Source organism: Thalia democratica, chromosome 2, assembly GCF_965202585.1.
Source record: "Thalia democratica chromosome 2, ktThaDemo2.hap1.1, whole genome shotgun sequence".
NCBI lineage: Eukaryota > Metazoa > Chordata > Thaliacea > Salpida > Salpidae > Thalia > Thalia democratica.
In genome coordinates this window covers 24,959,580-24,984,015 of record NC_139166.1, presented here as the reverse complement: position 1 = coordinate 24,984,015, position 24,436 = coordinate 24,959,580, and the positions used below count along the sequence as shown (strand labels likewise).

Genomic DNA, 24,436 nt, shown 5'->3' with positions numbered 1-24,436 from the left:
TATATTCCAGTAAAGTTGACCAATAATATAATATATGTAAATTTTAATAATGAATGCAAAATAGAAAAATTTAAAATTTTTCAATAGCTTTTTAGTTATTTTTGCACGAACATAATTGTTTTGTAAAAAATGTTTAAATATTTTTTTATGGCTCAACTTACAAATAAAAGAATTTTTAAATCTTATGACAACTATGTTTAGCTAATTAACAACTCGATAAAGGTTTCCTAAGTACTAGAAATGAAACAAGCAAAAATTATGTAATCACAAGTTATATTCGAATAATCTGCAATACTTTTTTGGTTGAAAAGCTTCATCAATAATGTATCTTAAAGTTATTAAATATGATTGCAGCATTACAAAGTAAGTATTTTGTTTGTATAAAAAAATTATTTAGGTTATTTTTGACATTAAACTTTATAAACTTAATATGATGATATCAAAGTTTGAAATTTCAATTATTATTTTGTTATTGTTTTTGAATTTTTCGTACAAATTTATTTTAATGATATCTAGTTTTTTTTATTATCATTTATTTGCATTACACTTTATTAAGTATGAATATTAAATGTTTTATCAAAAAATCTATGTAAAATAGAAATTAATAATAAAAGAGAATTGCACAATTGTAGCAGAAAGACAACTAACACTAATTTAAAAAAACTATTAACTTTTCTAACAACATAACATGCTTGTTGAACTTAATAGTTGTTTCTCTGTGTTTGTGTTTTGATAACTGATTAAAAGTTGTGCATGAAAAACAAATCACATTTAATTAATCATAGTCGCTGTTAAGTTTGCAATGACGCACATTATTACAAAATTTCCATTTTTGTTTATTCGTTGTGTTTACCATAAACGAGTCGAGTACCTCGTTTGTTATTTTAAGTTAATCATGATTAAAACATGTTTTTTTAGTGCGGAAGCGATGTCGTAATTCAGTAGTATATAAGCTTTTGAAAATTCAGGAATCTAATCAAAACCTAGTCATTTCTTTTTGTACAAAGTAAAAAAGAATGAAGTTTGTAGCCGTGTTTCTCGCTTGCATCTTTGTAAGTAATTTAATATCTTAACTTTAAAAATAAATAATAAAGCTTTTTCAAATGCTTTACAGGCTGCGCAAGCTGCTGTTCCATCTTATGAGTATTGGTGTGCTCATAACTTACAAGTGTTCGCACCACAAAGCTACTACTGCTACAGAGTTGCTTTCAAAAACGTTTGGTGTTCTTCAAAGTATTATGCGGATTGCTTGGTTCAGTTCCCTGTAAGCAAAGAAGGCTCATGTGATGCTGGTATGAATGTTTTAAAAATAATTATTCAAATACAAGCATTTATGTTAGTTTTGTGTAAAAATAAAATAAATATAAAGTATCAAATAAATTATATAATTTTACAGTTAATAATATTTGTACTAAGTACTCTATAGCATGTAACTTTATACAATGAAATAATAGAAAGTCAAGCAACAGTTATAATATTTCACGTACATTAGTTTAAGAACCTTAATAACTTTTTTTTTTAAGTTAAGTTAAAACTTATCTACAGAAATCGAAAACTTGGATGAGTTTATTGCTCAATATGAATTGAAACTTGCTGAAGCCAGAGAAAACATTAGAGCAGAAATGCTTAACAACAAAGATGCATTCCTCGAGTATGTCGAAAACGCTCAAGCTGAATACCTTGCTACCTTTGAAACTTACCTGAAAAACTGCTACGATGAAGAAAGTGATGAATATAAGAATGCAGTTGCTGAATACAAAGAAAAATTGTTTGTTTCAAGACAAAAAGCTGAAGAAAACTTCGAAACTGCTGTCAACAACGCTATTGCAAGGATTGTGTGCTTCCATGATAGACTCATTGCTAGGTAAAAGTTATCAAGCTTTTTTTTTCTACGAAGTATAATATTTTAAACTTAAAAACCAGTTCAAAACAAGTAAATTTACTTTATTTTAAAAGAAAAGTTTTTTTAAATAACACAAACACTTCTAAACAAACACATTTACAACAGCTTCAAAGCGTGCCTTGTATCAAGAAGTAGCAAAATCACAAAGTACAATGCTGACATTGATGCTAAAGCCGTAGAAATCAAAGAAAAGTACGCAAAGAAGCTTGAAGATATTATTGTTAAGCGTGTTGAGTGGGCTGATAAAGTCTTTAAAAAACTTTACGGTATAAGAATACTTTATACATTTTTTCAACTTACTTTACTAATCAAACTTATATCAAACAGTTGGTACTGATGGAAACGCAGATGCTGCTGTAGAAAAATTGCAGTGTGCTCTTATCATTCAAATGGCTGTTTTTACTGGAGATTTTAACGGTAAAGTAGACAAAGCTGTCGCTCAAATGAAAGAAAGCTACAGATGCAGCTACAAATGCTCATTCAACACTGGATGCTACGGATTCTCAAGAAAGAGTTACTCAAAATCATGGTAAATTAAATCATGAATTTTATTGCTAAAAATAATGACAAATATTTATTATTATTTTTCTTATTTAACAGTGTGAGATTCCCAACTCCAGAAAAATGCAGCTACAAGCTTTTTGGAATGTGTGCATTCAATGCCGACTGGAAAGGTTGCGCTTTCAAGTGCTTAACTACTTGCACTGAAGGTAAGCTTGTTTATATTTTGTAAAAAAGGTTCTAAGTTCTGCACTTTAATACGAAACTTCACTCAAAAATAACAACTTTATACAATTTTTGCAGCTGAAAAATGTCAATCATTTGATGAACAAGCACACATCGATGCTATCAAAAAGTCTGCTGAAGAAAACAGAGCTGAACTTGCTGCAAAGGTTGCAGAATGGAACAAACAAGTTGCTGATTGGAAAGCACAAGCTAGTACATGTCTCGAAGAAAAAGTTTCAAAAATGCTTCCAATGACCTACTGCGGGTAAGTCACAAAATAGTAAACTTGTTATTGTATGAGAAATTACTTTAAATATTTTTAGAGTTGAGCCAACTCAAGAAGAAATCGATTGTTTCCGTCAAAGACTCCAAAAACAAGCTAATGTCTGGATTGAGGCTCAAGAAAAATACCTTCTTACTCAAATTGAATGCATTCAAAGTAGAATTACCGAAAAAATTAACGCCTGGGAAGCTAAATCAATCGCTTTTGTTGGTAAAGTCAAGGAACAGTTTAACAAATGCGTCGCTTCAAAAGAAACAAAGGTTGTTAACTACAAAAAATGTTTGGATGAAAGAAGAACTGCCCAACGTGCCAAACTTGAAAAACACTTGAACAGGGTAAGTAACCTATTCTTAGATTTATTTAAAAATAAATTTTATAACAATTTTATCCTCAGCTTGCTGAATGTCACATGCAAGTTTTTGAAAAATTCTACGATTGCACTTTTGGAGATCTTCCAGAAGAAGAAGTTTGGGTTGAACAAAAGAAGGCTTACAAACAAATGATCGACCAAAAGGTGCTCGATGTTTTGAAAAAATTCGACGACTTCTGGAACAAATGGGAACCAAAATTACAAGAACATTATGTATGCAGCTTGAAATGCAGTGTCAAGGTCACCACTCCATCTCTTAAACTCAGCTACAAGTGGAACTTTTGTGCTCCATGCGTAGAAAGTTTCAGATTCTACGTTTGCTAAGTAAGTTTATAGCTTTTTGTTAAAGATAATGTTGTATATACATATTATTGTGAACTTAATACTTTTAGGTGGATTGAAAAAACAAGAACTTAACTCTCAATTCCTGATTTGTTCATTCAACATCAACCGTTTTTATACAGCATAAATTTTGAGTACATAATAAATTGTAAACAAATTATTTAGTTGTTTAGTATATATATATATATAAGGCTTATTTAGTATATAAAGTAGCTAAACGTTATGTTGTTTTGTAATAACTTCGTTTAATTGATGATTAATTTAAAGAATTAGTTCAATAAACTTGGTGTAATTTTTATAGATAAGACTTATTCAACATCGATTCGCGCATGATAAGTCTAGTTTTATAACCTGTACTGTTACTTTGTAGAAAAGCAAAAACGAGTTTATTTTTTATTTTCATTAACAGGCACATCTAGAAAAATTATAGGCATAAATTAAACACACTGACATTAACTTTAGTACTTTAGTTTATTAAGAAATATATTTGTTGATTGAACACGAAAGTTTTTAAAAAAATTCTTACTTGACTAAACAGTATATAGAAAACTAACTTTTTGACCCATAAAAACTCATTTTCGATGAAATAATGTGCTTAGATGAAACTTTCTTAGATAAATAAGTCTCTAGAATAAGGGTCGGAAAACTGCTGCTCACAAGCACATGTGTATTCAAATGGATGAAGGCCAATAAAAGGCAAAACTACGGCCCGTTAAAAAAAAAAATTGAATTTTAACTAGACACTCTAAAGTTCAAAATGAAAAGAAAAAAAAGGTCTTAGGTACATTTAACGGAAAAATCGACAATTACACTAGATATTTCAAAGTTTTTATGATTTTCAAAATCTGAAACTACAAATGTAACCGGCAAATATTTTTATTTTCAAATGTTTGCCCGCGATCACCAAACGCTTGCCAATCCCTGTTCTAGAAAATAGATGCTAATGATTTTTTTTTTCATTTTATAATGAATTTGAAATTATATTACCTGACAATAAGATGATGTTTATTTACTTTTACGTTTAAATTAAAATTGACTGCAGCACCACAATACTGTAATCTACCCTGTAACTTCTCCTGCCGTACATCTTCGTACTTCCAAAAAAAGTAAAGGCTTCAAAACACAGTAAATGTATCGCTTTACGTATTTGTGAGGTATTCAGTGGGCCTAACTTGCGCTGAACTAAAATTAGGAGTTTATAATTTGAAAAAAAAGTATAAACTGACTAAATCAAGTCATTTAAATAATAAAAACATGACAGTCGTTGGTGTTATCAAAACAGTTTTCAAACAAAAAAATCTAACTAGCACAAAAACTGCCAAACTAAAAGCTTTAATTAAATACTATTTCTGCATTTAATATTAATAAAAAAAGAATAATAATTCAAAAATTACTCTTTTTTAACAACAAGTAGTGTAGATGCCTAGAAGTAGGAAAAGAATTATGAAAAAAAGAAATCATATTTATCTGCTTTTTAATGAAAATATTATAAGTTCTATAGGGTTTTATTTATACATATATAAATGAAAACTTTCACATCTATAACTGAAAACTATCAATTAAAAAACATTGTTGGTTATTATTATTTTGTTAAACTAAATAGAAAATTTTTGATATATAGTGTCCTGTTAAATGTTCACAAAATTTTAATGTTAGATATAGTGTTTTTATTTAAAAATTTTGGTTTGACATTCATTTTGTAATAAAATAGTTTATCTAAATTAGTTTTTTTTTTAACAAAAGCTGTAACTCTCTTCTAAAAATTACTGGAGACAATTAGTAAGAAAAATATTTTTTCTTTGAACTAAGTGTTTAGTAAGTAAATAGTTATTTAAAAGGTTGTTAAATCTTAGATATTAATTTAATCCGCAACTATAGTCCTACAAATTGATCGTTTTTGGAAATTATTGTGGAAATATAGAAAATAAATAATGCATTCAAACAAAGCTTACAACCGCATTTCATCAACAAAATCATACTAATTTTTGTTTTAATTAATAAAAAAATTGAGTTTTTTTTCTAATTTTTAGTGATATATATGAAGGGTATTTATCAGTCTAAAACTCAAGTTTCAACCTTGCACGGTACTGATTCTACTTTTTATCAGTTTTAGCATCAGGATATACATATAATGTACTTGCTATTCAGTTAGTTTTGAAACAAGTTACAATACAACCATTAGTATTGTTTTAACTTATTTCAGTTAATATTTTTCGACATAATAAGGTTTATTAAGTTGTTTATAGTCAAGTAAACAATTATTTATTTAATACAAGAAAACCAATTTTACGATTTAATTGTACTTGGAAATTTTTCATATCTTGTATACTGGACCAAAAAGGTAAAAGAGTTAAAATAATTTAAAACACTAAAAAATTATATAATTATACCAGAAGTATAAACTATTTATTTCTTCCTTGTTTATAAAGCATCTAGAACTTTAAAATCAAATTTAAACTGTATATCATAAAAATATACAAAAATATAATCTTCCAACTCTTGTTAAAGAGCTATTTTACTTTTACATATTTTAAAATAATATTTTTATTAGTTAACAAAAAAACGTCTTCATTCTACTTAAAAGTATGTATATAACAGTTTTTGTGATTGTGTATCTATTATTTATTAGTAATATGTCGTATATTTTTATAAAACGAATAAAGTATTTTCAGCTGTAAAAGACAAACTAAAAATGTTCAAAAAATCATTTTTATTAAATTAATTAAAAAAAAGAGATCATATGCATATCCTAAAATTTATTAAATCAAACACGCTTCAAAAAACTATCAATCTACTTTCCCAACGTATTTTTGTAGTTACATCAACAGCAAACGTCGTTTTACTTCATCGAAGACAGTTTGGCTTCCTCATATCGACCCATCAACTCCTTGTATATGTCGTAGTCTTTATCGAGCCAAGTGCAAAAAGTAACTTCGTCCACGTCCGCCCAGTTGCTCACCACCCAGTCACGGACGCTCTCGAACGTGACCTGCGCCGACTCCTCGTTGGGATGGCCGAAGAGTCCAGTGGAAATGCAGCAGAAAGCGATGCTCCTCAGCTCGTTCTCCCGCATCACTTCCAAGCTGCTCGTGTAGGCGCTCGACAGCAGCTCGAAGTTTATCCCGTGCATGCTCTTCTGCGGCCCCACGGCGTGGATCACGTGCTTCGCCGGCAACTTGTAGCCGCCGGTGATGACGGCCCTTCCGGTCCTGCACCCGCCCGCCCGGGTCACCTTCTTGCATTCCTCGAGCAGCTCGTCGCCGGCGACCAGCCTGATCGCTTCCGCGATTCCCCGGAAAGGCTTCCTCGCCTTCGGCCCGTACAAGTTCTCGTTGGCCGCGTTGACGATGCAGTCGACCTTCAGCTTGGTGATGTCGGCCTTCACCAGCTTCACCTTGGATAGCAAGTTAATAGTTTTTTGTATTAAAAATCTGTTAAATATGCAAAAAACTGTTGATTTTCTTATTTAAGTAAAAAAATAACAACCCATGAGTGGTGTAGTTTTTCATTTAAATATTATTTTGAAGTTAACTTTAGTTAAGAAAAAAATGAAGCATTTCATAATCCATAATCAGTGGCTTATACGAACTACTTTCTCGAGTTACTTGAAGTTTGATGTCAGTTTAAGTTGAACTTATAAAATAGAATGAAAACAAAAGTTTGCAAAGCAAAAAATTAAATTACCTATTTTTTTTACATTATCTCTTTTTCAGTTGGCATTATACTACAATTAGCTAAAACAGAAGCTGGCTCATCTAATTCTTAAATCAAAATCACAAATTAACTATTTAAATTAAGAATAATAAGACAGGGTTGCAAAAGGTTTTTTGAAATAAAATTCTAGGTTTTCTGAATTTTTTCTAGGTTTTTTTTTTAATTTTTTTTTTGTTTTATTTTTGTTATGAAGCTGAGTTAAGGGTAAAATACTGTTTATAAAAGTATTAAAAGATCGAAAAGATACTATAATGCGACTTTGAAAGTGTTTTATAATAATAAAAAATCAGTGTGGCCAAAGTTTTATATATGGTAGACCTTTATCTAATATCTATCTATTTAATATAAATTTCAGCATTTACAATTAATGTTTGTTCAAAATTCCATGTTTGTAAGTTTTTTTGGCAACCATGGTATGAAATATCATATTTTTTGTGCGTCACTTAAGTGTAACTTCATCTTAAATTATAGTTTATTGAAAGACAAAAAAAACGCTCAAAATATTTGGTCGTAGGACCTGGTGCACGAAGAAACTTTCGGTTTTCAAGTCTTACACCAATTGGATACTTTTAAACATCTTGTCCAGTGAAGATAAATGGCTGGTAACATTTTTATTCAGTAAATAAAAATTCTAAGTGTAAATATTTTAGTAAAAGTTATAAACCGTCTTATGATTTAGAAACTCTTAATAAAAAATAATAGCAAAAACAAACTAAGGTTTACTTAGCAAACATTTTAAATCAAATAGTAATTTAAAAAAAAATTTACAACTAATAGCACGTTTTACAATTTTAGGTTTTTGATTTTTCATGTAACCATTAATATAAATTACATATTAAATAAATAACTTAGCATCTTGAACATGAGATTTGTTTATCTTTTGTTAAAGGCTAAAACAACTTACAAGTACATATTAAGTAAACTTAAGGAAATATCAAACACTAGAAATTCAAATCAATGTATCTGAAATAATACATATAAATTGTTTTTAGTTTTATCTCAATAAAATATTATTTCAAAATTTCTATTACGATTAAAATTCTTAAAAATTGTACTAGTAATTTCATCTAATTCACATGGTCTAGGATTCTTTTATAATTAAGGAACTTTATGTGTTTTTCTTTACATTTTTTCTGTTAAATGAATATAGATTTATCCTCCTAACTGTATAGGTATCTTCAAGATTTGTAAAAATGTAGTACCTACAACAACACATACTTAACAGTATTTTATTTATTAATATTCTTCAAAACTACAAATAAGTTATATTATAGGTATATAGTAGAAATAATGCTTTTACAACACAAATTATTGAAATCTAAAACTTTTACTTAAATGATAGCCTTTAAATTTTAAAAATTAAGGACTATGTTTTACGATACTTGCTCATAAAAATAAAAAAAAGAAACTCTGGCAATTTTCGATCGAGAAAAGTTTAGAAACTCAAAAACTAAAGATTTAAAAATCTAATTGCTTATGGTTTTTTATAGTCACTTTCTGTATTCCTCATTTTATGTTAGTAAAAATTTATAGGCAACCATGTTTATTTTAAATCTCATAACAAAAAAACCTCCTATGGTTATTACCTTAACTTGATTTTTTCTAACATTTTAACAGTCTGAAAGCACATTTAAAAGCATAAAAGTACCTGTAGTGCCCACAAAAAGTTTAAATTTGACTTCTTTTTTTTTTCAACAATTAAAGAAGTCAAAAAGTTTAAACTAGTTAGCAAATTTTTCTTAATTTATAACTGATTCGATTTCAAAAAGTTAAGCTTAAATTTAGTACAACGTTGAGTCTGTTAAACCGTATTTTAATTGGTCAGGGTTGCCAAATGTTTTTGGAAATTTTCTTCCAGGTTTTCAAAATTTCCAAAATTTTTTTATAAGCACTTATTTTTGGGTCTTTTTTTAGTTTAAAATTAAATCTAAGGTAAGAAGTTGTTTTAAACAATATAAAAACATTTAAAAGATACTCTAAAGCTACTTTAAATGTGTTTTTTAATAAAAAAAAAAGTTTTGCTGATCGACAAAATTTTTTATCTATATGATAGATTTTTTGAGTCAAACCGAAATTTTACTACTTTCCATGTTAAAATTCCAGTTTTTTTAGTGATTTTCGTTCAAAATTCCAGGTTTTTTTTTTTCAAAATCTCTCAAAATCCATGTTTTTTAGCCTAAATTGTCAAATTCTAGATTTTTTTCAACCATTGTTTGTTTTAAAATATTTATAAAGCAGCTTAGACGGTTGATATTTTTAATGAAATAGTTAATAAGTTGTGCTTACATTTTAAGATGATTTTTTTTATACCTTGTATTACCTCTAGTTGAACTAAGTAGATGTACAAAATAGTATAAGTCTTGCAAATTTAAATGAACTTTCTGATAATAGAAAAGTTGATCAAACAAGTACGATGTTTAAGTAAAAATAACTATAATAAATACTAGGGCTAGGATTGCTTTGAAATTTTTCATTTAAAACAGTTTGAGAAGTTAGGTACTTTTTAAATTTAAAACATAGAAAAACTAAAAATGTCTTTTTTTTTGTATAAAAGAGTTTAGAAAAATGATATGTTGACTATCTACAATTTTAAAATAAAAACATAAAGTTCTATTTTACCGAGATTCTATTAATCAATTTTTTACTTAATCAATAACATTTATTTTTATTATTTATGTTTCTAGGTACATCTAATGAACACTAAAAATTATCTATTTAATGTTATGAGAGCTTTAAAATTAGTTTATTTAGCAATAGATGTCTATTAGCTGAGTTTAAAAAAATCAAATAAACTTTTACCTAATTAGAAAAAAATGCAGCTCAAAAAATACCTTAAGTCATTGCATTAAAAAATTTGAGTACAAGATCGAAAGTATGTGACTGCATTTGCAAATTAGAAAAAATAAATTAATACAATTGATGATAAAACATTTGACTGTATAAAAAAAAATTATGGTTGACTTATCATCTTTATTAAGAGAAAACTGCTTCAATGTGCTAAGCTTACTTTATAACACGATTAAAATATTACATTTTGAATAGAATTTTGTGGATCAGATGACTAAGCTAAAAAAAGTTTATGTTACTTAAGCATACTAAACACTGCAATGTACTTAGAAATATTTTAGTGCGCACAGAAATATCAGTAAGGTAAAACATACCTATTATTTAAATTTAATTATTTTTTTGCTGTTATGAAAAGCTAAAATAATTCAAATTAGTAATTTTTAAAACGTTATTAATATATTAGACACTCATAACAGAAAAAATAGTATTCTTAATATTTTACTATTTTCTAAAGTCTATTGTTCACAAAATTAATTATTCAGTATTTTACTTGGGCATAATTTTAAAAAGGTTGAGAACAACTGCTATACAACTTACTTTTTAGACTTTAACCAACAGTATTTTATAAAATCAAGTAATATTTAGTAGTTGCGATAAGGTAGTAACTGTATCTTTTAATGAAGTTTATATGGAAATTAAAAACTAAACTATACAAATTTAACTACCTTAAAAGTGTTTAAGAAGAAGCCTGAGTTTTTGAAATTTATTTTTAAACACTGTTAGACTTTTTTTGTCAATCTTCTCCTTATTAAAAATTTAACGCTTGTGCATTCTACGTTTGTAACCGACTAATAAAACGCTGACTTTTATAAATGAAACAATTAAGTAATATAAAAATTATTTTTAAACTTTATTAAACTGAGTTATTTAAAAACAATTACACTAACTAAAATTTTATAAAAGTTTTAGCAACTATTTTAGACAAGTCTGCAAACTTAGTATAACTTTCAATTAGTTGCTTTGAAATAACTTAAATAAATCTGCACAATATACAAATACGATAAGCTAATTAATGAATTAAATTTTTTTTTATTTCATTAAGGTTTTCAGATAACATCATTAGATCAATAAACTTAAATATACAAACATTAGTTAAAATATTAAGTAACATTACAATGAAAATTCATTTGTCTACAATGGTAGGTTTTCTACTTAAAATACAGAACTCTCCATGTTAATTAAGTTAAAACGTTACAATAACTTATAATCATTTTAAATCTATCCAAATAGAAATTTTCCACACTACTTTGGATATATTTAAGATAATTAAAATTCGTTGTAATAGTTTTGACTTTGTTAAAATTCAGTCTATCTGGATTTTAAATAAAAAACTTACCATTTGTAGGCAAAACGAATTTGATTAGAATTTTAAGTAAAATAATTTTTTTATTAAACATAATCTCAAATTGATAAATTTTTTATATAGCAAGATTATCACTTACAGGGTTGCCAAATGATTTTAAGAATTGTTTCTATATTTTCGAAAGTACAAGTTTTTGGATCTATTTTTAATATAAAATTAAACTTAGGGAAAAGAGGGTCTTGAAAAGCATAACAACAATAAAAGATACTGTGAAGCTACTTTAAATGTATTTTTTGTTAAGAAAAAGTTTATGATAACAAAAAATATTATACTTATATGATAGATTTTTAGTGTCAAATAAAATTTCATAAATTTTTTAAAGCTGTAGGATTTTCCAGGTTTTCAAGTGATATTTTTTCAAAATTTCTTAAGTTCCAGGTTTTTTAGTCTAAATTGTTTAACTTCAGGTTTTTCTAGGATCCATGTTTTTTGGCAACCCTGAACTCATCAGTTAAAGTATCTTGCAAGAAATTGCAATGTTAACGAGTGTAATAAACATTTGTATTTTTGATAGCCACACAATAATAATATTAATTAACTTTAAATTCCATGTTATAAATATTTTTAAAACACCAAATAATTTTTTAGATAAGATCAACTAAACAACATCATTAAAATTTACTAGCTTAAATTTAACATAACAATTTTAATTTAGAATGACAACAATAAATGTTTGCTTGTTAAACTAAACAAACATTAAAATTAAAAAAAAATTGTTGCCATCTTAAATATATAATTAACTTATCTTATAACATATATTTCATATAGGTGTTCTTTAAGCTGTATTTTGGACAGAAACTATTAGTTTTACTTACTATGTAAGCAAAACATAAGCATATAGCAGTTTAATTTCAAAACTTTATTCAAGTTAGGAACACCTTTTAATATTAATTAGACATTCTTATTAATTTTTGAAGCTAATCTTAAATCTAATATTACAGCAAATCTAAAAGTGCTATGAAGTAGTTATATTATTGGTGTATAAAAATAAATATTATTCTAATAGCTGAACAAACACTCCTTAGTATGAACAAAAATACACAAGAAACGTTTCTTAATTGTACGTATAAAATTATGAAAACTAAATTTAACATTTCATTGCAAGAAATTCAATTTGATCTTAGTAACATTGTGTATTTTCTATAATATTAAAACTAGCGTTAAAAGTTTGCAAGGGTGAACTATTTTGCTTTTTAGACCCTTTTTTCTTTTTCTTTAAAAAAAAAGACATTGTACTCAACTCAGGTTTAATGTAACTTCTTGTCATAACTTGTTGAGTAAACTACTTATGGTTTTTATTAAATTTTTAACGTTTATTTTTATAAGTAGCAGTGTACAGTAGGCTAATACGGGAAGTCAAGCAGTAAAGACTGCTAAAATGGTTTTGGTGGACAGAAGTTTTCAAATTTCAGCAACTACGTGATGTGAAAGATTTCACGTGTCATCTTCACAAGTGCGTACTGATGCTTTTCCTTTATAAAATATATGAGACTAAAAGATAGAATATTTGGTAAAATATAGTTTAAAACCTCTAACAGAAAAAAACTTTCCAACTAGTCTTAGTCATCTTGTACAATACAGGGGAGTTAAAAAGCATCCATAAAATCATAAAATTTGTTTTTGTTGCAATAAGGATAAATTTATTCAAAAATTAACAATCAAAATTACCTAGTAAAAAGCAAGCTATTATTTTTACTTGAATTAATGTAAAATACGGAGTATATTACGAGACAACGTACCAAAAGTTTTGAATAAATCTTTCTTCAGCAAACTCGCCAACAAACGTAATTAACTTTCATAATCGAAACAACCTGAAAATATTAAATCTAATAAAATTAATGTTGGTTTATTTGTTTTATACTTGGTTAGTAATTTTTAAGGTATAGCAAACTTTTTAATCATGTTTTAAAAGCCACTGCCAAAAGTTTGATTCATGAACTTTTATTTTTTGAACATTATTTAACTAAACACAATTTAATACAGGCTCATTAATTTAGAAATATCAGTACTGAGAATTTTTCGATTCTATGTGGAGAATAAGCTTAATGGTACAAACAACATAATTTGTCCTGCTTAAAATTATAAACCAGCAAAAAATAATTATCATCCTAAATCACAAAACAAAACTTGAAAAAAAAATTTTTTTCAAATACCTTATATACATGTTTACAAATTTATCAATAGTAATTCTTAAATTCTATTCTTTTAGAAAATTAATGAAAACCTAATTAAGCAAGAATCAGGAATTTTAAATATCAAGAATCTGGTATTTTATAATTTAAGTTTCATCAAAAATTATAAATATTTTTAGTCTATGTAACCAAAAAACTAGTAACTCTTAGTCATATTATTGACCTATCTATAAAAAATATAACAAGTTTTTATTCATCTAATTCTAATAAAGGCATGAAGAAATGGAATAGCTATAAAATAACTAAACGTACGAGTAAGTGATATTAGAATTGAGATACTTTTCTTTACATTATTGTTTCGTTATCATTATTTTACATAAGATATATCTGAGGTTTGATCTTATTATAATATTTTAAAAACGTGTTAAGTATGCTATATAATAGGTTATGTTACTTTCATGTTGCAAACGTATTTATGTATAAAGTTCAAATTAGTTTATAAACAAATTTACTAACTATCTACTTAAAGATAAAACTTTTTTTTTTTGACATGAACCACATTAATGTTTTTATGATTTCTAGTAATGATAACAAACATTCAATATTCAATTTTAAAGCCTAACAACTTTAAAATATCACTTAAAACAGTGAATAAAAGTAACTGTATATGTTTTAAAGCAGTTTTACTTTAAAACCAGTTAATTTAAAATAAATGAAATACCAACAAATTAGTTATTAATTTTAGTAACATATTAGTCATACATTTTATTTTAACTAGCTTTTTCAACTAGACTTAAAATTATACTAATTTTGTCCATGGTTTATTTTTGAAAGTGTTAAGTAATAGCAATAGTTTTTTCTAAGACATACAAAAATCAATATTTATCGAAACATACACCATCTAAAAATAATCTTAATTAAATAACTTCAACCAATTTGTAAATACCTACTTCAAACTTGTTTAAAAATGTTTATATAAATCTGTTAATTGCGTTTGAATATCAAAAGTAATTCCTGAGATACAGTAGATTAAAGTTAAAACTTTTAATAGGTGCAAACTAAAATGGACGACTAATATATTTTTTACAGATTATTTTTTAAAGTTTTTAAGCAACTCTTAAAACAAAAATGAGACCAACCTTAAGAAAAAAAATATACGATGGTATTGCAAAGATCATATTAATCTTAAATAAATATAAACTTTTGAAATGTATATAACATGCACTGCACATTTTTAAAACTATTACAAAAAAAAAATTAATGGTCCATCATAATTTTTTTGTAGTCAGGAAGAACCATTACATTAAATTTGAGTTGCAAGCTTTAAAACCTAGAAAAAGAAGACATTTTATAAAAATTTCAAAAGTATTGTTCGACAATGATGACAAAGTTTTAAACATTTTTAGTTCGTATACTTAATCATTGTGGTCGCATTTCAATTTCTGAAATTTACAAATGAATTTGAGTGTTGAAAGACCTTTTTAAAGAGTTAAAAATAGATTTTAAATTTGCTATATGCTAGTTGCAACTAATTAGAATGATATAAATTTACATTATACCAAGTGCATCTTAAATTAAAAACCAAATCAAGTTTTCTATTTGTTTAGCTTAATACCTATTTATGTATATAATTACTACTTAAGCTGTTGAGAACTGTTTAATGTAAATCAGAACTCATTTATATATGCATTTATTACCTACATATTAAATACTTTTTAGAATTTTTTGTGTTGACCATTGCTAATCTGTTTTATTAGAACTTTTAAGAAATTGACTACTTTATTTATTTGTGGCAAAATGTTGCCACTCTTTACTACAAAAAATAAAAACGAATTCTAACCTAAGAGATGAAAGAGTATCCTGAGTTTACTAAAAACCCTTTAAAAAAGTTTGCCTCTCTGCAGCAATTTAATCTTACTACTACTCTACTTAAGTTACATACAATGTAAATGCGAGTAGTAACAAAACTGATCTCTAACTATACAATTTTGCAAAGAGATTTTTTTGTTAAACTATATGGCTTTTAAACTAACAGAAATCAATATACCTGCTTTTTTTAACCTTATGCTTAAAAAACTTCTTTGTTATGCATGTTATATCTGAATATTTTCATTTACTAAACTTTAATCTTGCTTGATATGTACTAGTTTCTATAGCATATATATCAAAACTTTCAAAAAAAGGCAATGTATGCCGATTTCTAAACAATAGATAGTTTTTATTAAGTATTATCAAAAATATTTTATTATTATATTAGAAAAAAGTGTTTTTAATATTGAAACTTGATGTTAATTATCTAATAAACATCTACAACCTGCTACAAAACTAAAATTTATTAAAATCTCACTTAAACTTGTTTCATTACTTTAAACAAAACATATTTTGAATGCTGAAAAAAACATACGGCAAAAACATTTTTAAAGATCTACTACTTAAAGTCTGATAATTTTGAGAATTTTTTACTTGATTTGGAAAATTCAATAGAAACAATTTTAGCTAACATTAAATTTAAATAATTGTAAAGATTTAAACATAATAATTTATAGACAAATTTTATTACCTATTTCCAGTTTAATGCAATTTGGGCTCACTGTGAGGTATAGTTATTTTGTGCAAGGTTTTCACTGAACTCGCTGAAATTTTGATATTGTCAATTTTCTCAAAAACTTAGAATTTTATCTTCTTTTAATTTTTTAGGACATTGGTCTTTACGGTTAGCGCCTGTGAATAAAAATTATTTCACTGTGCCAGTAAACTTAATAATGTGTAAGTTATTTTCTAAATTACATTTGTTTTGTCTTTTCTTCTTTTAAAGGAGAAAGCTAGTTTAAAAATATCTGATTAATTTCAACTTATATTTTTATAGTCTAGTGCAGTGGTCGTCAAGGTGTACACAAAACTTTTTTGGGGTGCTCGAAATTTTGAGATTACAAAAAAAACAGAGTTAGATTAAGTATGTAGTTAATATTTAATAAAGTATTTAAAGAATACTGGACTGGGGATTTTGTAGTAATTGCAGAGAAGTGTTTAAATAATAAGTATTAAAGACAAAGCCATTTAACTAAAATATCATTATGAAAATAAGGTAAAACAAATAAAGAGGTCAACTAAAAAGAAGATGAAATAAAAAACTTCAGCTTCAATTGGTAAATGGTTTGCGGGTAAATACAATTTGAGTTTCGACTTTTAGGAGAAATGCACTAATAAAAGTGTTTACGTAGTCCTACTACTAGTGGCGCTTATTAAAATTAGATTTTGGGGTGAACCGATTTATTTTTTGCAGCTTGGTGTACACAGAATTTGATTAGCTTGACGACCACTAGTCTAGTGTGCACATATATTTTTCTATCAATTTACTGTACACAGCTTTTAAAATGAATAGAGACAACTTAAAATTTCAGGAATAACCCCAGCAGTAATTAGAAAAATGTGTTAAATATTAACTTTAAAAAAACTATGCTAAAAACAAGAAAAAAAGAGTAATTTTATATTTTATTTTGAGGAAAAACAAACAGTGAGAAACTAAGATTACTATACACTATTTTTTAAAGTTTTATAAAATTAATTGACTGAGAAAGTTTTAAAATGATTGCTCAATAATTGTAGGATATAATTTTAGTGATATTTAAATATACATCACCATTTTAGTCAACACCTTTTATGGAATCCGACCAAGTTACCAAACTCTAAAAGATTGTATCTAAACATGTTTTAAGTTCTAAAATACATAAAAAGTAGCTGGTATCTTAATTATCTATGTGAAAAAAAGACTAGTATGGAAATTTTCTACCTCTTATTCTCTTAAATATATCGATACTTTCAAATTGTTTACATCACAAATATCACTTTGAAAAAACTTTTTTATTTACTGCAATTAATTTACTTTATTTTAACATGGTTGACTTAGAGGTGTGCAAATTAAATACTTTATATACGACCCAGTTTTGGTGACAATTAAATTGCAACGTTTTCAAGTAAAATATTTTTTTTAGTTAAGATAAATAACTATATAACATAGTTGACACCAAATAAAAAGTTGTTTTTTCAAAAAGTAAGTTAGAAACACATTCAATATGAAAATTCTGACATTTAATAAACTTATAAAACATACAGTTTCAGTAAATTTAAATATTCAAACATCATTATTTTATTATTTTCAAGTCCTATATACAATTAATTTAATTAAGCATACTTTTTTAGACAAAAAATAATTCAATAAGATCAAAATATTCATAAACACGTATTACTTATTAGCAATATTGGGAACTTCTTACCAATTTCCACATACACAAATTTCTTGCTTCAGAGAGTATTAATACCTTTTTGATTTTTCTTGTAATTTCAACAAATTAGCAATTAAGTATCATTTATCATATTATAAAGACTGCAATGAAAATAAAACATTTGGAACGTTGTAGAATGATGTTTTGATGTGCATAGTTAAAAAACAACTAAATTAAAAAACAATATACTAGTAGAATTTTTTTGTGTACAACTTTAAAGAGTAGAATAAATAAAGTTTTGTGTTAAAAAATAGACTAAAAGTAATTAAAAAAAACTTGTGGGTTAAATTATAATAAACTATTTTTTCTCAAAGTTAAAATCAAACACTAACTATAAATTAAAAAAATAATAATCATTACAAAAAAACAAAAAGGTAACAAGATTATTCGTATAAAAAAATAATTTTAAATTAGAATGTTTTAAAATTTAGTTAAAACTTTAAAATATACTTTTTTCATCTAATTTTATTAAGTTTGTCTAAAGTTTTAACAAAATAACATGTCAAAATAATTTTACTGATTAGTTAAAGCTAAAATTGTACATAATCAAAAACATTTTACTAAACTATTTCAAACTAAAATGCACGTTTTAATCATTGGAATAGATAAATAAGAGTAGAATAGTTAGCTTTTAACAAATCAAAATAAATTTATAAAATTGATAGTTCTTTGAGAGGTTAAATATTTCCTTATTTTAAATTCTTAAGGGCATAGGGGGGAAACACTTTTTTTTTTTCAAATTTAATCTTATTTTATATAGTTTTTATTAAGCTACAAGATGATTTTTACAGATTTTAAAAATTCAAAACATTTTTTGAGATATAGCCGGTCAAAGTCGGAGACAAGAATAGGATCCTTATGGGAGGCTCAAACTAAAACGGCAAATAACTAGAAATCACTTAAAATCTATCTTTTCCTACATTTTTGAAGTAACTACCTTAAACTTTCAGGATATGTTCCTTGCAATATTTAGAAAATTCTGTCGGATCAAAATTTTAAAAAAATTAAAAAATAAAAGTTTTATAACAAAAAAAAACAAAAAATAATTGTTTTTTTCTGTTTTTTTTTATATAAAGTTTTTATTTTTTAATTAATTTTTTTTTTCTGAAAGAATTTTATAAATATATCAAGGAACATATCCTGAAAGTTTGAGGTAGTTATCTCAAAAAACGTAGGAGCAGACAGATTTTTAGTGTAATAGTCTATTTTAGCTGTTTTAGTTTTTGCCTCCCATAAGGAACCTATTGTTGCCTCCGACTTTGACCAACTATATCTCAAAAAATATTTTGAGTTTTTAAAATATGAAGCATCTTGTAGCTTAGTAATAACTATATCAAATTTGAAAAAAAGGTGTTTACCACCCCCCCTATGCCCTTATTCTAAAATAAAATCTAAATTAGCAAAGATAATATTTAAAACTACCTAAAGTATGTACCTTAATTTTTTAAGTTTTTTTATAAACATGAAAAACTAAACTAGATTTGCAAGATAAAAAATAGCTTTAAACTAAAGTAAGTGTCCAAACTTTCAGTTTTTTGAAAACAATAAAAATAATTAATATAAAAGTTTATCAATTTTCAATTTCATTATTTTCTTACTGGCAGCTTTGCAAATACGATTCAACCATATTGTTCTACTCACCAAAGACTGTCATTATTAGTAGAACTTTTTAGCAGTGTGAGCAGCCTGTCCACATTCAGGCCCAATCCTGCGCAAGGAGGCAGTCCGTACTCCAACATTTTACAATAATCCTCATCATATTTCACTTCTTCTGCATCCCTCTCTTCCTCCTGCCTCCTAAACGCCTCCCTCTGCACTTCAGGATCGTTTTGCTGAGTGTAGCCGTTGACAATTTCCATTTTACCAATGTAAAGCTGGAATCTTTCAGCAATTCCAGGTTTGATATTGCTTTCTTTTGCCAGAGGGCTCATAACTAGAGGGTGGTACTTAATGAAAGTGGGTTGTTTTAAATTTTTAACAATAAAGTGGTTGCAGAGCTTGTCCAGCAAATTTGCTGTGGTCTGAGGTTTAGGGCAGTTGATTGAAAATGTCTTACATATTTCTAGCAGTTTTGACTTGGATTCTTGGGTGTGCAGTTTTTGTGGTTCTGGTAGCTTAATTCCCATTTGTTTTTCTAGTTCTGGAACCAATTCTACTTCTCTAAAAGGAGGTTTAAGGTTATACTCTGAACTAAATTGTTGAGAAATTTTTGTGAAGAGTTTATTCGTCAAACGCATCATGCATCTGTAATCACTATAAATGCAGTATGCCTTACAAACATTGAAGTCTTGACTGTTTGACTTGTCCAAACTTTTATTTCTAAATACATTTCCTAATTGAAACATTCGCTTTAAGTCTTTCTTAACACAAACAAATGCTTCTTTTAAGTCAGCAGAAGCTCTGTTGTACAAGTTTATTTTCAAATTGTTGTGCGAAATTGAGAGAGATTTTGCTGCAGCTCTGTTTCCCACATTAACAGGAGCTGAAACTTCAAAGTAATTTTCACACTTGTTAGAAATTTTTTCAAGTAGTATTATTGCCAAACGCATTATTCCTAACTGAAACTCTTGTTGCAAGTTTATCTTGTAACTATAAACAAGGGCTTCTTTTAAGTCAGCAAAAGCTCTGTTGTATAAGTTTATCTTACAGTCATTGAGAAAACAGGAGATAGGGTTTTCTGCTGCTTTGTTTGGAGCTGAAACTTCAAGGTAGCCATCACAATCAAAAAATAACCAAATTACTAAGTATATTTTAGTCTTCATATATGATTTACAGCCAACAAGTGAGTCAAGATACTTTTGTCTATCTCTCAATTCTTCTTCAGAATGATATGGTCTTAAAGAAGTTGTAATTAGCTTAACATGGCTTCTAAAATCATGTAAGAATCTTTTACAGGGAACTAAAAGTTCAATACTTTCAGAAACTAAAGTTAATTTACCTATATTTGTTCTTGCAGGAAAGCCAAAAACTGCAATATGATCTCCAACACTTATCACTTTCAAATCATTAAAGAAATCATGTTGGCTAAAATAGAACTTATAGTGAGCCATCACTTGTACCTCTTCCCTGCTTGATTTAATAGTGTAAAAAGTTACTTTTTTTCCAATTTTATCCACTGATGTAACTCTCCCTCTTACACTGCGTTTTTCCCATATTAGATTGTCTCCGTTTTTAGCATAATAAAAATCATCACAATCAAACTTAAAAATAGAATTTGAAAAACATTTTTTGTAAGGAGCTAAACCTCGATTTGTAAGTCTTTTTATGTGTTTGTTTCGAGCTTTGATTTTAGCTTCAACTCGGTCATCTGAGTTTTCATGTTCAGTGCTTACCTTAAATTCGATTATTTATTGTTACTAATGTAAGTTTATTTCAATTAGTATTCAAAATCGTTTTTTGAACCCAAAAAAACTTTAAAATGTAAAAATAAATTTAAAATAAAAAATTAATTAAATATTTCAATAAACAGAATTAAAATAAATTGTAGCCAATTAGAAGCACCTAGATCAGGGTTTCCCAAACTTTTTTGCAAATGGCCCCCTTTAAAGAGTTTAAAGGATTTCAAGAATATCTAATGTAAGCTTCTAAACCACCATAAAATACACATAAGACCTTTTTTTTTGTTTACTCTTCATCTGCGACTCAAGCATATCTAGTGTAAGTTTCAAGTTATGGCCTCATGGCCCCCCTGTGGCTCCTTTACTGCTCATGGCCCTCTGAGTATCTGCTATGGCCCACTTTGGGAAACCCTGACCTAGATTTTGCAGCTGATGGCTTCCATTGGTAACCAATTTAGCTCTCCAAATTTTTTTCTCATATCTTAAAAACTAGTTTAAGTTTTACTAAGCTGTAAAAAGCAACTGTTGGCTAAGTTAAACATACTTAAATAGGACACACATTTTAAAAAATTGCTTTTTCCTCGATTGCCTTAACTATTAAGTATGCTTCATAAACAATCTTATATTATAAAAATTTATAAACACTAAACAACCTTGCTAGTAGAAGAAATGACTGAAGTAGACATTGAACTGGTGCCTATTACTTTTTGTAATAACTTTTGAACTTTTCTCAACATCACTAATTAGTGTTTTTGTTAAAAATAACTTTTGTTACTAAATACCTGTAAAAAAAACAATATTATTTAAAAGCACATGTGTACAAACATGTGTACAACACTTATTGACTAAATAAGTATTTCTTCTTAACAGATTTGAATTGAAATCTCATTTAATGACTAAAAACTTGTATCATCTTTTTATACCCTTTTTTAAAGTAAGAAATTATATATTTTATCTACAGGGTTGCTACTGGTTTATTTTTTAATTTTTCCTGGTTTTCCAAGTTTCTTCCAGGTTTTTAAAAGTACACATTTTTGGGGCTATTTTTAGTTTAAAGTTGAGTTTAAGGTAAAAACTGTGTTAATTAGTATTAAAACATTGTAAACATACTGTAGAGCTACTTTAAATGGGTAGCTGTCTAAATTGCGCAAGCGTACAAAATTGCACAAAACTGCAGGAAGATACTTTTACGAAAAGGGATAAAATTGCACAAAGACACTTTTGCATGGGTTTTTTTATTTATTTTTTTTTTCTTTTATCACTGTTACCCCTAACCCGTACCCTAGGTTAGTAAGTTTTTTTTTTTTTAATTTTTTTTTTATTAGTTTTTATTAAATTTATTTGTTTTTTACTATCACTGTCAAACCTTGCCCTTGGTTGGAACTTTTTTTTTATAATTTTTTTTATAATAATTTTTATTATTTATTTTTACTATCACTGTTACTCCTAACAGGGAAGTAGCTTGGTACGTTTCTGCAAATTCCGAAAAAACTTGCTTTTATTTCAGCTTGAAAAGACTCTGCTTTTTTAGCTTTTAGTATGCACTCCTGAGAGATAATTTTAAAAAAATGCGAATTCTCTTTGGTATTTTTAGTGTTGTAAAAATTAAACAAATTATATATATCCAAATTGTAACATTTAGCGCATTAAAGCTTTAATTTAAGAAAAAGCTGCATTGCAAAATTGATTCTAATGGAAGCTGTAGCTTCAAAAATCAAAATCATACAATTTTATGTTAAAATATTTGCATAAGTTGTTGTTACTATTGACTACGTTAAATGTTTGATTTTCAAAACAATATAAATGATTTTGAGTTAAATTGTGATTTTCTTATACTTGTTAAAATGAATGTTTTCTGAGTTTACAGAAGTGGCAACACATAAAGAGTCATAGGGGGCGTGGAGTAAAATTAACTGTCTTGCATACAGTTATCACTCGTACTTCAACATTCCATTTTTGATGTATTTACATAACTGTATATTTTCAGTGGAAATCCAATAACATTAGAGGTAGTTTAAATTGCTTTGTTCCCGCTAGGACGTTATTACGCATCATTTCAGATGTTTTAATTTTTGTAGATTTGTAGCTTTTTTGAGCAAGCTACGCCCCTGCCCCTAACCCTTGGTCAATAACTGTTTTTTTATTAAATTATTTTCAAGTTTTTTTTATGTTTTTTTTTTATTATTTTTTTACTCATGTGCAAAAATGTAACTTGGTGCAAAATTGGCTTTGTGCAATTTTGTCTTTGTGCAATTTAGACCCGTTCCCACTTTAAATATGTTTTTTAATAAAAAAAACTTTTATCATTATTTTCTATTTTTATGATAGATTTTTGGAGTCAAATTGAAAACTTATTACTGAGCATGTGAAAATTGTTAAAATTCCAGGTTTTTACAGGTTTACTAAAACTTTAAAAGGCATCAATAGTTCAACAAAATTTTCTGTGCAACAATTTATTTAAGATGAAGGCTAATATGTTGTTAATAGAATCCTCTTCAGCACCCTGTTTCATTCAAACGTTTCAACTGATATTAAAAAATAACATAAGTATGTTAATAGCCAAGGCCTGTCAATCTGTTGGCCACTTTAACCATTCTTCTACATCATGGGAGAAATTAAAGGAAATCCTGGTCACTTACAGTTCATCAGTGTCAATTCCAAAAGCCTTGCTACTTGTGCAAGATGTTGAAACTAGGAGGAACTCTACCTACCTGTTGCGGAAAAGACTAGAAAAATTAAAAGCAAGTGTTCAGAACTAAAAGGCTAACAACAAATTTAAAACGAAAATATTCTTACAGCTGATAAATAGAAACTTGTTAACCTCCTAAATGAGCTGCATGGACCCTTTCACATAATAATACAGCAGTGTAGTAAAATGACATATTACTGTCAAGTGTAATCCCGCATACAGCAGTACTAATTAAGTTTTAACTTAAAAAGATTATAGTCCTTTAGGTCAAAGTAGTTCTACAACTTTAGCAACCTCGGCAGAAAGTATAAGAGACCTTTGAAAAAAGGTTTTATACTACTAATAACAGTACACAAATAACCTTCATAATAACTACTTGTTTTTACTCACAACAACTGTTGGTCCACAGTATTGACTTGACTTTTCCCTGCTAATCTCAAACAAAG

At 27.0% G+C, this 24,436-nt stretch overlaps 1 protein-coding gene, 1 long non-coding RNA gene and 2 pseudogenes across 3 annotated transcripts; 1 reads left to right on the top strand and 3 right to left on the bottom strand.

The window, feature by feature from the left end:
* Positions 1 to 967: 967 nt before the first annotated feature.
* Positions 968 to 3,784, top strand: LOC145849794 (uncharacterized). The gene is made up of 10 exons (XM_082954852.1): positions 968 to 1,052; positions 1,115 to 1,292; positions 1,546 to 1,864; positions 2,009 to 2,169; positions 2,231 to 2,432; positions 2,504 to 2,613; positions 2,708 to 2,894; positions 2,953 to 3,247; positions 3,307 to 3,606; positions 3,675 to 3,784. The coding sequence occupies exons 1-9, from the start codon at positions 1,017 to 1,019 to the stop codon at positions 3,604 to 3,606; spliced, it is 1,788 nt and encodes a 595-aa protein (XP_082810978.1). The 5' UTR covers positions 968 to 1,016; the 3' UTR covers positions 3,675 to 3,784.
* Positions 3,785 to 6,463: 2,679 nt separating this feature from the next.
* Positions 6,464 to 11,358, bottom strand: LOC145828478 (ADP-ribose glycohydrolase MACROD1 pseudogene; annotated as a pseudogene).
* A 1,467-nt stretch (positions 11,359 to 12,825) lies between these two features.
* On the bottom strand, positions 12,826 to 18,066 carry LOC145830055 (uncharacterized). 2 transcript variants are annotated; one of them, XR_014369604.1, is made up of 4 exons: positions 17,955 to 18,066; positions 16,241 to 16,401; positions 13,288 to 13,359; positions 12,826 to 13,020 (listed from the first exon to the last, which is right to left on the bottom strand). It is a non-coding gene; the product is annotated as an uncharacterized LOC145830055 (long non-coding RNA). The 2 variants fall into 2 exon arrangements; XR_014369605.1 differs by having other exon boundaries at positions 17,928 to 18,063.
* A 1,534-nt stretch (positions 18,067 to 19,600) lies between these two features.
* Positions 19,601 to 20,512, bottom strand: LOC145828477 (lysine--tRNA ligase pseudogene; annotated as a pseudogene).
* Positions 20,513 to 24,436: the final 3,924 nt, after the last annotated feature.